Source organism: Coenobita brevimanus, chromosome 12 (genome assembly GCF_032717465.1).
Source record: "Coenobita brevimanus isolate Jiangsu-jjx chromosome 12, ASM3271746v2, whole genome shotgun sequence".
Lineage (NCBI taxonomy): Eukaryota > Metazoa > Arthropoda > Malacostraca > Decapoda > Coenobitidae > Coenobita > Coenobita brevimanus.
This window is the reverse complement of record NC_136965.1, coordinates 2794895-2811524: the sequence shown is the minus strand read 5'-3', so window position 1 is coordinate 2811524 and position 16630 is coordinate 2794895. Positions and strand designations below refer to the sequence as shown.

Sequence of the window (16630 nt, the reverse complement as noted above, 5' to 3'; positions counted from 1 at the left end):
TCAGAATTGCTCTAATATTTACATGTATATGAAGTGCATATCAAACATTACACCCATATATTTATACCAGCACTAACACATCTTAATGAAGTCCTCTTGCAGTCCCTGTTCCCTCAGGTGAATACGAGTTTCGTACTGAAGTGCCACATCCACATATTAACAACAACACTAACACACCTTCATGCAGTCCTCTTGCAGCATGTTCTCAGTCCTGCATACTGTATCAAGGTCTTCAAAGAACTCTTCCTTAAACCACTCACTCTCACCTCTGCATATTTAAGTCTTTTCTCATGAGCAATGAGGGCTGAAAGTAAATGTAGGTTAGTGTTAAACAATGGTTAACGAAAGAGGCAGAGAGAATAATGTGTTGGTGAAAGGGGAGACTGGAGGTGGTGTAAGAATATAACTCCTCAATATGAAAATTAGGTTTCATTTTTCAATACAGTTAAAGAGGAAAATTTTCATGGTATATGTAATGAAATTATTCGAGAAAATATCATCACTGAAAGTGCAACAGTTGACCAACTTGGTATAACTGCTGCCTTAGTAACAACTACATTCATAACTTACCAGTATTTACAACATATTTCATCATCATCATCATCATCATCATCATCTGGACCTCCTTTCCCACCCAAGGGCAAGGTGGAACAAAAATAATGCCATACTCGTACATGTGGGGTGAACACTTGCAAATATAGATCACATAACAAATGCAATAGGCATTCATTATTTTTCCTCCATCCATCACCCAAAACTTTACCGCCCCATAAGGAGTACAGAGCGCAGAGCAAGGCAACTTGGTCCAAGTACCTGAATGGCAATACATGAGCAATAAATCCCACGCACCTCTTAAAGTTAGACCTTAAGGCCACATCTGGCTGGAGTGACAGTTCACTGGACCACCAGGCATCTATTTGTGGTTATACTATTGACACCCTCCATACTGACGGGCTTCCAAGATTACAGGAAACCATATGATCTTTCACTTGTCAAACCACCTGAGGGCAGCATTATGCTGAGTAAGTGGATGGTGGATGCCGCTACCTACAACACAGCATTCTTGACATCTGCCCTCATAACATTCTTGGGCATCACATAACTTCCCTGTGTACAAACAAACCCAATCACACTTACCATTGTTCTGCTTCTATCAATTCTATTCATCAGTTATTCACTATGGTCTACCTAACATCTTTCCATTTTTGTCCCTGACATACTGTACTTCAAAAATACACATTTATATTTTTAATAACTCCTTCAATTAAGGGAATGCATTTTTCATGCCAGTACTATCACAAGCATTAGTTTCTTTACCCTCCCGGCGAGAGCGGAGTCTAAGTCCCAGTTGGAGACAGGCCATGCATTCAAACATTACCTGGTCCATAGTAGTCGGCGAATGCTTCATGGGATTTGGTGGGGCTCTCTTCCCACAATATTACCCTCATCTCTCACCACCATAAACAACATGGAATTAGTTACTGTTTGTAAAGTGATTCCCACATACATTACTTTCAGTGTATGCATTACTGTTTTTATGTAATTCTCGATATCGTCCTAGGTCCCCTTTCAACTCATTTTCGGTCTAATACTCTTAAGCATCTGTCTTAGGCATCCTACTTTCAAACTATGAAGCTCATTTCACAATGGCAGTGGTTAACAAGAGGATGATATGAGAACATCCTTTAAACTTCGTTACAACTGTTCATGCCGGCGTGAAAGATGCCGAGTCCAAGTGAGTAAACGACTCTGTTGTACTGAAGCATATCTGAACATTGTGAACTGTCTGTGTTCGTTCGCCTGGTCGGTCTCCAACTATGACTTCGACCTCACTATTGTCAAGGGGGTAAAGAAACTAATGCTCATGATAGTAATTGTAACAAAAAAAAAACAAAAAAAAAAAAAACTAGAACAACTGTGTATTACTGAAGTTTGAAAATTACATACCTGGTATAAAGTTTACTGATGTAGCATGCCTGATGATCACAGGCATTTCTGAATATGCATATCAACAAAATCATTCTATTTTACATAAAACTGTATTTGTACTCTTCCTTGATGTACATTAATTCTATGCCATGCATCATTCTGGAAAGTTTTTGAAATCATGGAATCTATAAATAATTTTCCATCCAAATGCTCCATTTCATGCTGTATAATTCTTGCTGTCCAACCAGTACTCTGCAGCTTTAAACTCTCTCCTTCCTCATTTAAACCTGTAAAAAGAAATAAAACATTACTAAGGTCAACATAGGATTAGATGATGGAATGGAATGGAAACTAGGCACAGAACTTATTCTTTTCATCACCATTATGCTGACCTTTTTTCCACCTAAGGATGAGGTAAGGTAGGATTTAAAAAACAGGGAAGGAGAAAATATAAAACCAGGATATATACTGTATAAACAGTATGCCCAAAGGAATAAACCAAACACTCATGTGCACATCATTCAGACCACCAGAAATGTGCTTCCATCTCACAGATCTAACCATCTGGACATATTTCTTGGTGTTGTTCTTTACGGATGCACTTCCCACACGTCAGATAGTCAGTTACAGTAGTCCCTCAATTAACAGATGTAACAGAGCCAAAGCCATGCCCAGGTGAGTGGCAATGTCCATATAATGAACAATATCCCCCCTACTATACCCAGATCCTACCTATACCCAACTTCCAACCTATACCTAACCTATTTGTACAGTACCTCTGCTTACTTTGGCAGTGTTTTCCGGTCATTCATGAAGATTTAGACATCAAAACACACATAGGAATTTCGAAAATAATTTTTAACACCATGAAATCCACGCCAAAAAAAAAAAAAAAAAAAATGAAAACCTATACACTACTGTATGTACAGTGCCCCTCCTAATTTTGGCTGTGTTTTCTAGTCTTTCTGCCATATCTAGACATTGTAACACACATGGGAATATCTAAATTAATTTTAAATGCCAAGAAAACCATGCAGAAAAACATTGAAAACCAAAAGACACCCTACATATACACTACTGTATGTATGGCACCCCTCCTAATTTTGGCTGTGTTTTCCCGTCATTCTGCCATATTCAGACATCAAAACACACATAGGATTATCAAAAATAATTTTTAACATCAAGATAACCATGCAAAAAAAAAAAAATGAACACCAAAAAACACCCTACCTATACACTACAGTATGTATAGTACCCCTCCTAATTCTGGCACTGTTTTCCAGTCATTCTGCCACATTCAGACATTAAAATACACAAAGAAATATCCAAAGCAATTTTTAACACTGAGAAAACCATGCACAAAAAACATTATACGACCTAAAACACCTTACCTATACACTACTGTATGTTCAGTACCCCTCCTAATTTTGGCACTGTTTTCAGGTCAATCTGCCATATTATGACATCAAAACATACATGGGAATATCCTGGATAATACAGGGGTGTATAGTACAGGGATTACTGTATACAAACATATATATATATATATATATATATATATATATATATATATATATATATATATATTTTTGACAGTATATATAGAGTACTTTGTTTTTGCTACCTTCATACACACTTATTTTATTTAAGATGATGGCCACATGTAGTGAGACTGAATTGGATTTAACTAGCCACAAAGCATACTCATTCCCTCCTCAGAAATAAGTTCTGTCAGATTCATACAACCTAACACATAATTAAGGCTTTTCAGAGTTATACAACCACAACTTCATCTACAAACCACCTACAGTAATATTAATTGTTACCATATTTGACCTTATGGCCACAGCGCACTCCTGAGGTAGTAATTTCCTGGGGTACAGATGGTAGCCATCAACTGTACATCTACCATTTCTAAATAAAAATACAAAAAGACGATACATAGATACAGTAGTCCTCAGTATATATCAGGAATGTTCCATAATATACCTTGTTTCTATACAGTACAACTGACACAATAACTGAGGAGTTCCTGGCAAATTAGCTCTAAAGTCAGCAATTGAACTTATCCCTTTCACTGTAGGTGGTGCTTTTCAGTATTTTGTTCAAGCTAACATCACAAGATTTTATGCACCTGAGAGATTCAAACAGTCAAGGGATTCATATAATATTTTGATTAACCCTTTCACTGCTATTTGTATACCTTGGAATTTCATCTAGGTTAACACTAGATGAATTTGTATGGCAGGCAAATCCTAGTAATCAAAAGGAGAATTTGTTTTTCTGTAATTTCCAGTGCACTTACCAACAAGAACAGAAAACAAAGGCAGCTTAAAATAAGACCTTATTTTACAGTAATGCATGTTTTTTGTTAAATAAAACAGTAATGTACCTGTTAATGTGACAGCTCTGTATCTTGGAACTACAGCACTATAACCTCGCACACTCTCACAAGATTCTGGAAATTCTAATTTCTTGTAGTCATCCACTTTCATTTCTGGATTGATGACAGTCTGAAAAAAAATCACAGATCAACAAAATATACCTATGCTTTAACTTGGCGTAAAACAGCTATCTCTACGAATGCTGAGCTAGACAAGAGATTAACACCAGAATATGGTGCTAGTCATGAAACAGTGCTATAGAGAGGATGTAGAGGATGTACACCCATAGACATGAATCGTTCTTTCACTGAATGGCAAATGGATGAATACTTCCAAGCTAAGGTGAATAAACTTCATCCATCCATCCATCATCCAATCCTACGTTGCCCCATGAGGAGCGTAGGAGCCCGGGGCTAGGCAGTTGGTCCTGACATTTAAGATGAGAGTGACCAACCTCACTCATAACTTCATTGTCAACTAAAGTTAAAACCTCACAAACAGCAAATGATCTCTAATATATCTTAACCTTTCCTTTTTTTTAAACTTCCCTATTCAGTTATTTCAGGCATCTAAAAGGTCCACTAAACATAATTATGACATGGTATTATGCACTCAAGCTGTTTTCTGGTTATTACCTTGTAAACTGTACTGTGCCTATAGAATAAAAGCATCTTAGAAACTGTGAAATATAGTTTTGTAACTGCATTGCATTTCTAATTACCTGAATGTAATGAACTTTATGTAAACCTACTATCACAGAATCCTCTACTAACCATGAGTGGCAACAACGACATTTCTCGGGCAGTATTGCATTATTAGTTACCTGAATGTAATTAACTTTATGTACATATACTATCACAGAATCCTTTACTAACCATGAGTGGCAACAATGACATTTCTCGGGCAGCATAAACTTCTTCTCCAAACTGTTTTTTCCTCTTCAGTGAGAACTCCAGTAATAGGATCCTGCATGAAAAAGTCAATATCAACAACCAAAACACAAAAAATTATTAATACTAAAGTCACATGCAGATGAAAACAAAATTGCCATTAGGCTGCCGGCAATCAAGTAGCGTGAAGAGCCGACCTTAGGTGATCAAGGATGACGCATGCAAGTATGCTGAAGCATTTATAATTGATACAATACAATGTAGTGTTTTATGCTTTCAGGTGTAGGCTTGGTCACTTCATGGTGGCTCTCCATGCTGGGGAAGCCTCCCTATTCAGTCCCTTATCCATGAGGTCACACCCTATTACCTCGTCCCAAGTCTTTTTCGGTCTGCCTCTCGCAACCCTACCCCCCTTGTTCACACTTCTCACTTTCCACACACAAATATCTTCCATTCTCTCCACATGCCCAAACCGTCTCCATCTGCCCCTCCACATCACAACACCAGTACACCCTAGTCTCATCATTCCTCTTAACATTTCAATCATAAACCTGGCCTTCCCAAGCCTTATATTCAAGGACACAGTACACATCCATCTAATCATTGTCATCTCTGTATATGTGAGCATCCAAACATCTCCCTTTACTGCCCAGGTCTCACTACCATACAGTATTAAGCTCCTACCACAAGCTGAATGCAAAGATCCCTTAGCATGGAGGGCATGGAGAGAGAGCCCTCTCAACATCTAGAGAGGCAACAGCAACCTGAACTTCCTCCAACCATTCCTTACCCCAGCCACAGAGACAGCTCCAGTCCCATCTCCAGCACATAACATCTTCCAAATAACAAAACTCTTCCACACAATCAAGAGACTCACCAGCAAGATCAATCCTTTCATGCTGACAATATTTCTCTCTCTCTCTCACTCTCTCTCTCTCTCTCTCCACATACACATTTATATTGTACTCTCTCTCTCTCCATATACACACATTTAAGATGTACTCTCTCTCTCTCTCTCTCTCTCTCTCTCTCTCTCTCTCTCTCTCTCTCTCTCTCTCCACATGCACACATTTATAATGTACTCTCTCTCTCTCTTTCTCCATATACACATTTATGATGTACTCTCTCTCTCTCTCTTACAAAAACACATTTATAATGTAGTGTATACAGTACAGATACACTGTGAACTGGATTCTATTTCTTTTGCCATCATTTAAATGAGTGTTTCTAAAGAGGCAATGAACCTCAGACACTTCCAGCTGTATTTTTTACAGCTATGGATGCTTTCTAGAACCTTTTTTTTATTTATTTTTTTTTTTTAATGCTAAACCTTGAAATTCTCCTATATACAGTATCACTTATATTTTTTGATACTGATGAAGTTTTCATAAATAACATATAATATTTATCAAACAAAAGCAGAAAAAATGGTAAGGATGAAGCACTAGGGAGCTGGCTTAGCAGACAGATCTACTGAGAGAACTGCTGCCCTTAGTAACCATAGCTAGTCTTCATTACTGTTCAGAGATGAATTCCAAAATATTACTTTCATACCACTGGTACTGAGAATTTAAGAATATCACAAATGGTTTTACAGGAAGTAATGAAACTTAAAAAGGAAATTTTCCTGCAGATTACTGTGGACCTAGGAGAGAGAGAGAGAGAGAGAGAGAGAGAGAGAGAGAGAGAGAAAAGACATTAAACGAAAGAGAAAGAACATCAAGATTAAAAAAATGGGGGGGGGGGCAACTTTATGGGGCTCTCTATACTACAGTACATTACCTTAAAGGTATTCCTATCTGGGGTGCAGCCAGGCCAACACTGTCATATTTTTTCATGACCTGTCGCATTTGGAGCAGAATCTGCAAATATAAATAAAATAAACAATACAGAACAGCATACTAAATAAAAGAGGAGATCCCTATTACAGCTACTGCAAACTGACTTAGGACCTCCCCCCATAAGGTATTTAAAAAACACAGAAATCACAGTACTGTATATCACAATGTTTGTTCATGAAATGCCATTCATTAATATGAAATCATGTTTCCCTTTTTTTTCAGGACCAGGTGGATGCATTTTGGCATGGAAGACTTAGCTCTCTAAAGTAATCTATGGACATTTCTTTGCATCAAACATTTGTCAGTTCAGTCTTGAGGTTGTCCAGATTGGGTGTCTTCTCTGCCATGATTTTCTTCATCTTTGCCCAGCAGTTTTGTACTGGATTTAGATCCAGACTGTTGCCAGGCCAGTCGAGGACCTCAATCCGATTATCCTGAAGCCATTTTGTCACCTTTCTTGACTTGTGACATGGAACTGAATCGTGCATGAAAAAGCCGCACCAATCAATTGCAAAAAAGTTTAACAAATGATTTTTCAGAACTTGAATGTACCAGCCGCCATTCATCATCAAGTTCTTAGGAAGAAACTAGAAGCCTCCCCTTCCCATTTCACCTGAGAAACATGCCCATACCATTACAGATTGTGGGTGCTTAACAGTCTGCACCACATAAGCAGCGTCACATCGACTTCGGGAGGCAAGGCGACGAATCTTGGCAGAACACACCTGGAACACTTGAAATGTGCTTTCATCAGAAAACATAACTTTTCTCCACTCATCCGATGTCCAGTGTGCATACTTCTTGGCAAACTGAATGCACTGCTTCTTCATGCGGTCAGTGAGAAGCGGTTTCTTGGCTGCAGTGTGGCTTGGCAAACCCAGCTCCTTCTGCAAGCAGTGTTGGATAGTTCGAATTGAGACGTCTTGTAACAGCTGGGGATGCATTCACTTCAATTCTGCTGCTGTCAGTCGAGGATTCTTGATTACTTCCCTCTTCAGAAGCGTATCTGTACCTCTGGAAGTTGTCCTCTTCTTTCCACCGCCATGATTGTGCTCTGGTATGACATCAGGTGGCAGGCTGCGTGCTGCAGCAAGAATCTTCATGATGGTCAACTTTGCGCATCCAGTACGTTTACAAATCATGTTGATAGGGACATTATCCTGCCTCCACGCAATGATATGGACACTCTCGTCCCTTGAGCAGTACTTTCCAGGCATAACAACTTGACTCTAAGAAAATAACTGGGCAAACAGTAACGCATATGAAAAAAGGAGGTGCAAGCTTGGAGCATATAATCCCACTCTCGCTTCTGGGCACGCACTGACGTGCTGAGTGTTTCGCCACCTCCCGCCAACACCAGAGGAGTTGCCAGTTACTTCTTGTCCAAAAAATTCACTTGGTAGAGGTGGAAACACGAAGCAAAGACAGACAACTTTCCCATAGCAATTCTGCGTGTAGATCCTAAGTCAATTTGCGGTGGGTGTACATGCCAGGGATGTGTTGATGAATATCAAGGCTGTGCACTGGTGGAACTGGCAAACATATTTTATACATGGCAAAGGAACATTAATCTTTTCAGTCTGATAATGTATTTTCTTTTATATTTTTGCTATCTTCAGTTGCGCTCAGCCTATGAGACTTTTCAAACACACTGAGTTACATTCAGCCATTATTAACTCTTCCGGTGTAACTGATCCTTTTTAATATGAAAAATATTGACTGGAGGTAGCAAAAATAGCTAGCATATAACTGATGTGAAGAGGATAATAGGCAAGTCTTCTGTGATTTTTTGTGGAATAAATAGCAAATATTAAAAAATTGTAAAGACAACTTACAAAGAGAATGCACTATGCTGTTTCTTTTTTTTTTTTCTTGGTCATGGTACAGTAGTGTAAACTTTTAAAGGTTTATATTGTACAATTTGTGGTAGGTGGTGGCGACCATCATCCACTCACTTGATGTAGTGCTGCCTACTTCTTCCTTAGTCTTTATCATTCTTTTTCTATGCCTGTCCTCCTTTCTTCCTATTTCTCCCATCTTTGCTGTCACTTCTTATTGCTTTTCTTTCCTTTACAGGTAGCTTTACATTGAGTGACAAGCCTAATGGTTTCCTGTAAGCCAAGAAACCATTTACAACGCTGGGTGGTAACCATATAACCAAACCATATATACGTGCTCCCTACGTGTCAACAAGTGGGTTGGTGGAGGGCTAGTGCCCCTCCCCGTAAAACAACTAACTCAAAGTCAAATGGCCACCCCTTACGGGATTATGGCGTCTGGCAGTAGACAGATAGAGATATTGTACAATGCAAACACATGCTCAAATTGGAATTATAAACAAGTAAAAAAAAAAGTGCATTGTGACGACAGAACTGCATGCATGTATTATGTATAGCTACCAGTGATTTACAGTTTTTAATACCAGCAGCAGCAGCAGCATCCTGACAATTCTTCCCACCAAAAAGATGGGGTAAGGTAGGTGCATGGAAGTAGGAAAAGGAAAGTACGAAAGTGAGCGAACTACCAACAGTATGCTTACAATTCTTTCACCTGAAGTTGGCTCATATTTTTGTCCTTTTACAATTTATTTTACCTGGTTCAAAGACCATAAAAGACAGTAGCCTACTACAGCTCTACATCCTTTCCTTACTTTTTTTTTTTTTTTTTTTTCCATTACTAGCATCATATTCTAGTGTTTTGTTACTCTTGACAACAACATTCAAGATGGAAAGGCAAAAATCTTAGGTCAATTTAAAATGAAACAAATAGCTACACTATACATGTACCACAATCATTCACACATCACAATGTTTTAGTAACCCTTGAAGCTGGTAATATCACTCTTATTTTATTTATGATACCTCCAGAGAATGTAATTCAGCTTGGGGGGGGGGGAATTACCGAGCTGGAAGGTGATGGCCAAGTAATTTGAAAGTTTGTGTGTTGTCTGATATCCTGGGATAGGTCAGGGAACATTCTGATTACTGAATTTCATGAAAAACTTTGCAGAGTTTTTGTCATAAAAACATCCCCGCTATTGCCAATGCAACCCTAGCATGAATTCAATATGGACAGTTATTTATCAGTGCTGGAGTGGTGAAATGAAGGTTTGTTGCATGTAAGATGGCTGTTGGACATCAAAGAATAAGCTGTTAAACCGAGGTATGTCTAATGGATACAGGAGCATACAGAGGTTGGGGGAGTGGACTTTCTGACCACCACTTGGTGGTGGTGGAAGGTACAAATGCGATAGATGAACAGGAGAAAAGGACAGGAGGAAATAGTCCATACAAGGTGGGTGGAAAGGTTACACGAGGATGGAAAAAAGGCAGAATACAAGAGTGAAGTACAGCAACTTCAATTTTGCATAAAAAGAGGTTGATGGCAGCGCGAGTCTCGAGTGGCCGTGACGTCACACACCCGCCAAGCCGAGAGACAAAGTTGTGATCGTGATTCTGCTGATTAGCCAAGCTTTGCTTCGTCATGGCAAAGTCAGCAAATACCCACCATTGGTGCTTTGTTTCACTGTGCCAGAACGCATGTAGAATCACGCCAGAAAAAAGATTCATCTCTATTCCAAGAGACATGAAAAGCGTCGTGAAAACCCCCCCACAGAGCGCAACTCCTACTGCTGTGAAGCGGTGCGAGGAAATCCCGCATCAGCGGTCATTACTGAATCGGCACTCTTAACGGGAAATACAATTTTTATAACCATGTAGGTTCATGCACACTGAAATTCGGTGAAAAGTTTGTGGCTAATATGACTATTAATAAATAATCAGGAAACGTGTTAAAGTTAGCGGATATTTACCCTTCAGATCATCACGCATTGAGACTTTCATTTGCACAGATATTTATATAAAGCAGTTAAATATATCTGCATTACAATGCAATATTTACATAAAACAAGTCCATCAAAGCGACTTGTCAGGCTAGAGATGAAACACTTCCGCTAACAAATTTTTGTTCTGAATCCTGGAGTTACGTCAAATTAAACAAATTTTTGACCGAATTTCAGACAATTAGGTGTGTATGAAGCCATATGGCGATAAGAATTACAATGTACAACTTACCCTAACAGTCACCAGTCAAGCAAAACAAACTCTGCCTTTGACTTAAGCCATTGGCTGTTACTAAAAAGATGTTCAAACATCATCAGTACAAAAGACCAAGAAATGAGATAACCAAATACTCCACAGAGGTATAGCTGTCCACGGTCAGGCCTATCTTAACACAGAGTTATATAGGTCTTTGACATCTTCCCTTTACAACAATATTTCAATTCAATTCCTGAGTATTACTGCCCAATTTCAAGGCTATATGCCCCTGGAGTCAGGACCTAGCAATATTTATACCGATTCAGCTCGTAAATCATTTCATTACGACTTTACCAAATCTTTGTGCTACATATTTTGTCCTGTAGGTACGTACCTGGTTGTCGCCAGGTTCGCTGTCACTACAAGTCTCTCTAAAACCAACAAAACTCTTCACTAGCGCACAAACGTAGTATACTTCATCTTTATGAGAGCTATCACAATATGTCTTATATACCTAACATGATAACAGCTAAATATCACAGAAATCTTACCTGTGCCAGAGCATTATTCAAATCGTCGTGAGCGGCGGCGGTTAGATGGGCTGTGACGTCACAGCGAGATGCGTTTCGCGCGAGATACGATAATCTCCAATTTTGCTTTTTTCTTTTTTTTTTTTAATGAGACAGGGGCGTGGAAGAAGTTGAGAGAGAATGGATGAGAAATAGGGGCGTGGAAGAAGTTGAGAGACGGAAGAGTTGAGAGGAAGAGAGATGAACAGAAAAAGAAGAGAGTGGATGAGGAATTTCGAGGGAATTTGAGCGTAAAGTGGCGGGAATGTACGAAAATGTTCTCGAAAGAGGTAGAGTTAGACAGGGTGCCAAAGTAGTTGGGAAGTGAAAGATGAAATGGTAGATTACTAGTGGAGAAGGGAGAAAAAGTGGGCAGATGGAGAGAACATTCCAATGAACGGTTGAACATAGAGAATGAAAGTAATGCAAGTATATGTGGCTGGGGAATGGCTGACAGAAGGAGGGATGTGAGAAGAAAGGAAGAAATCAGTAGGATGGAAGTTGTGGAAGCAATGAAGAAAGTTAAAATGGGGAAAGCCCCAGGAATTGATGAAGCATGTGGTGAAATGCTGAAGCATGGGGGAGAGATAGTAACAGAACGGATGTGGCAGATGTGCAGATTGGCCTGGGAGGAAGGTCCCAAAGGATTGGAAGTCAGGTATTATGATTCCCTTGTACAAAGGAAAAGGGGAAAGAGAAGAGTGTGGTAATCACACAGGCATTCTTAGTGTTACTGGAAAAGTATACGGCAGGATACCGTAATAGGAAAAGTATACTGCAGGATACTTATTGACAAAGTTAGGGAAATAACATAGGAATTAGTTGGAGAAGAACAGGGAGGTTTCAGGAAAGGAAGTGGTTGTGTATATCAGATATTCATTCTCAGATCTTTAGTGTAGAAGTTTCTAGAGAAGGGAAAGATGTTGTATGCTGCCTTCAAGGATCTGGAGAAAGCATATGACAGGGTGGATATGCACGGATTGTGGAAAGTATTAAGATTATATGGAGTAGATGCGAAGTTGTTGAAGGCCGTGAACAGTATGTATGAGTGTGCTAAGGCTGCAGTGCATGTGGATAGTGAACTGGGTGAATTTTCCTATCTGAAGGTTGGATTGAAACAAGGATGTGTCATGTCTCCATGGTTGTTCAATCTGTATATGGATGGGGTTATAAAAGAGATACAAGGTGGGGCAGTGGATGTTGGAGTGGCCCTAGTGAGAGAGGCCAAATTGGAAACTCCCTGTACTGCTGTTTGCAGATGATACTGTGTTGTTAAGTGAAGACGAAGGGGAGCTGCAAGGCTTGGTGAATGAGTTTGGGAGAGTGTGTAAGAAACAGAATCTAAAGGTGAATGTAGGGAAGAGTAAAGTGATGGTCTTCGAGACAAGTGAAGTCAGTCAATGTACAGTGAGACTGGATGGGAAGGAAATGAGAAAATATGAGTGCATTTAAGTACATGGGTAGTGTGATGAGCATGGATGGAAATTTAGAGGGTGAAGTGCTTGAAAGAATGCAGCAGGGAAGAAAGGTTGCTGGTTCCTTGAAAGCAGTGATAAGAAACAGGGAAGCGAGCATGGAAGTGAAAAAGCTACATCATGACAGTATTGTGATACCAACTCTAATGTATGGAAGTGAAGCTTGGACCTTGTTGGAGGGACAGAAGTCAAGAGTGAGAGCAGTGGAAATGAGTTGAGAGGGGCATGTGGGGTCACTTGGAGAGACAGACTGACAAATGAGGAAGTGAAGGAGTGTTGAATTGTGGATGTGATAGGAAGCTTTAGGAGAAACACATTAAGGTGGTTTGGCCATGTGGAGAGGATGGAGAGTGAGAGACTGATGAGGAGAGTGTATGTGAGTGAGGTGGAGGGGAGAGGGCCAAGAATGAAGTGGAGGGATAGAGTGGACAGGTATATGAGAGAGGGGGGTGCGAGCTAGGAGCAGGGCAGTGAAATGGCGGGGGACAGAGCGACATACCGGCGATTTCTTTGTGACTACCCCTTACGGAATCAAGGCATCTAGAAATAGACAGATAGATAGGCAGTAACTTGTACACGACCGTCAACCAGTCCATTTGAGTGTAAAGTGGAGGGAATATAAGAATATGGGTGACAATATTACCATCTTGGATGCAAGGGTACTGTAGTAGAATCAATATGGAAGACATGCAGACTGGCCTGGGAGGAAGGTAGAGTCCCAGAGGATTGGAAACCATGTATAATTGTTCCCCTGTGCAAAGGTAAAGGGGAAAAAGAAGTGTGTGGTAATCATAGAGGCATTTGCCTTCTTGGCATTAAAGGCAAAGTATGTGGCAGGATATTTACTGACAGAGTTAGGGAAATAACAAAGGAAGTAGTTGGAGAAGAACAGGGAGGTTTTAGGAAGGGAAGATGTTGTGTGGAGCAGATATTCATCCTTAGGTCTTTAGTGGAAAAGTTTCTAGCAAGGAGAAAGAAGCTGAATGTGGCCTTCAAGGATTTGGAGAAAGCATATGACAGAGTGGACAGACAAGGAATGAGGAAAATATTGAGAACATATGGAGTAAATGGGAAGCTGCTGAATGTCGTGAGGAGTATGTATCAGGATGCTAAGGCTGCAGTGTGTGTGGATGGTGAACTGAGTGAATTTTTCTGTCTGAGTGTTGGACTGAAACAGGGATGTGCTATGTCTCCATGGTTGCTCAATCTGTATATGGATGGGGTTATAAATGAGATACAAGGTAGGGCAGTGGTTGTTGGAGTGGCCTTAACGAGAGAGGGCAGCATTTGGAAATTTCATGTTCTGTTGTTTGCTGATTCATACTGTATTGTTAAGTGAAGACGAAAAGGAACTGTAGGCTTCTTGAATGAGTTTGGGAGAGTGTGTAAGAAACGGAATCTAAAGGTGAATGTAGGAAAGAGTAAAGTTATGGTCCTTGGGAGAAATGAAGTCAATGAATACAGTAAGGCTGGATGATGAGGAAATGGAAAGTGTGAGAGAATTTATGTACAGTGTACTTCGGAAGTATGATGAGTAATGATGGAAGTTTGGAGGACGAAGTGGTTGAAGGGGTACAACAGGGAAGACAGGTTGCTGGTTTTTTTAAAGCAGTGATAAAAAATAGGGAGGTGAGCATGGAGGGAAATAAAAAAAAAAGTCACTACATGATATTATTATGATACCAACTCCAACGTTTAGAAGCGAAGCTTAGACCTTGTTGGAAGGACACAAGTTAAAAGTTAAAGCAGTGGAAATGAGTTACTGTATTTGAGACAAGCATGTGGAGTTACATGGAGAGACAGCCTGACAAATGAGGAAGTGAAGGAGTATTGTGGTATGAATGTGGATGTTATAGAAAGCCTAGGGAGAAATACACTGAAGTGGTTTGGCCATGTGGAGTGGATGAAGAACGAGAGACTATGAAGTAGAGTGTATGTGAATGGGGTGGAGGGGGGAAGAGGGAGGAGGAGCCTGAGGATAAGATGAAGGGATGGAGTGGTGAGATATATGAGGAAGGGGGGTGTGAGCTGGGGGAGGCAGGAAAATGGCAGGGGACTGGGCAACATGGAGGCAGTTTGTTTGCTGCCACCTTTACAGGATTAAGGCACCTGGCAATACTGTAGATAGACATATAGATAAAAATAAATCATAATGAGAGTACCAAACATACAATACTGTATGTATGGTACACTTACTTGCTTGATTTCTGGACTGTGTATTAAATCAGGAGGCACTGGTTGGGCTGGTGCTCGTAAAACTGGGTCTCCAATTTGGCATATGTGAAGGTAAGGAGGCTTAACAGGTTCAGGGAAGAAGAGGCTTCGGTAAGCAGCTTTAAAGCGTTGGAATGCCATTGCTGTAAAATAGAAAGTCTGATAATATAGTAAAGTCAGTATGAATACAGAAAAGGAAATGGTAAGGTACATTGGCTACTGTCCATAATCAGTGCTGAAAATTTGGTAATATACAATATAGCTTGAAGGCAACTACCAATTATACAACAGCAATTCTTCAGGGTCAAATCAAAGTAAACTCTCAATTATCCGTTGTCACAATATCTGGCCCCATGAAATATCCAGCGTAGCTCTTGGCTCTGTTAAAGCAATACATTATCTGGTGATTCTTATGCAGCATCCAGCACTGAAATGGGATGTAACCAATGGTCCAGTGCAATATCCAGCGTTGAGGGGTCTCAACCAGCTCGTAAGCGATAGCCAACCAGCGCCAGGGGAAATCCTGGAACTTGGAGGCCAAGTAAAATGCCTGCTACGCACCAGCCAACCAGAATCTGTCACGGGCGTGGCTTGTCCTGCCCGTCAAGAATACCCCCAGGCTCTCATTCTCACCCCTGGATTTTGTAGAGTCAAGATGTGTCTGTGCACTACCACCCTGCTGACTATGTGGTCGCAAAACCCTGGTGCTTTGACTAACTGTGGCATCCTACATCCAAGCCACTGTACTGTATCATATTGCAAAGTTAACGGCCCATCAGTGCTCATGTCCTAGTGCTCTAATGTGATTGTTAAACTACCCTTGTGCTGTATTGTGTACTGTACTGTTTACGAGCGCAAACCCCTCAGTGCTGTTTCTCCCCATCAATGCCACCACTTGATGTGTACATACAATAGTACATTATGTACAGTAGCCTATTGTATTACTGTACTGTACCATTAATGTGTAGCTTTCATATGCTTAGTTTCATCTTTTATATGGTAAAGTTTTTAGGACAGAAAGTCGAGACAGATAGAATCACAATATCCGGCTCAAACCCAAATGTTGCACTGGCTATGCATTATTAATTGGCCTAAAGGTTGACTGAATTACAACGGATAATTAAGAGTTTACTGTATTACATACAGTGTAAGTTAGCATATATATATTTTTCTTAAGCATCCTTTCAATGAGCAGATGCACCTTACCAAATAATTTCTTCCTGATACTCTGTTATGTTTCTCTAATTATTTCAAAGGTGTTAGGTAAATGTTGCTTGTTAAATCTGTTTCC

The 16630-nt window shown here is 40.0% G+C and overlaps 1 protein-coding gene across 1 annotated transcript; it reads right to left on the bottom strand.

Moving 5' to 3' along the window:
- Positions 1–1905: 1905 nt before the first annotated feature.
- LOC145413263 (peptide deformylase, mitochondrial-like) lies at positions 1906–15480 on the bottom strand. Its single transcript, XM_080282993.1, has 5 exons — positions 15322–15480; positions 6986–7065; positions 5189–5279; positions 4322–4442; positions 1906–2216 (listed from the first exon to the last, which is right to left on the bottom strand). Exons 1-5 carry the CDS (start codon positions 15478–15480, stop codon positions 2023–2025), a joined length of 645 nt encoding a protein of 214 aa, XP_080139119.1. The 3' UTR covers positions 1906–2022.
- Between the last annotated feature and the right edge of the window lie 1150 nt (positions 15481–16630).

Coding starts and splice junctions, on each gene's coding strand:
- LOC145413263 (XM_080282993.1), bottom strand. CDS start 15,480: ATGGCATTCCAACGCTTTAAAGCTGCTTACCGAAGCCTCTTCTTCCCT. Junction 7,066..15,321: donor ACAGTCCAGAAATCAAGCAA/GTAAGTGTACCA, acceptor TTATATTTGCAG/ATTCTGCTCCAAATGCGACA. Junction 4,443..5,188: donor TGTCATTGTTGCCACTCATG/GTTAGTAAAGGA, acceptor ATTTTTTTTCAG/ACTGTCATCAATCCAGAAAT.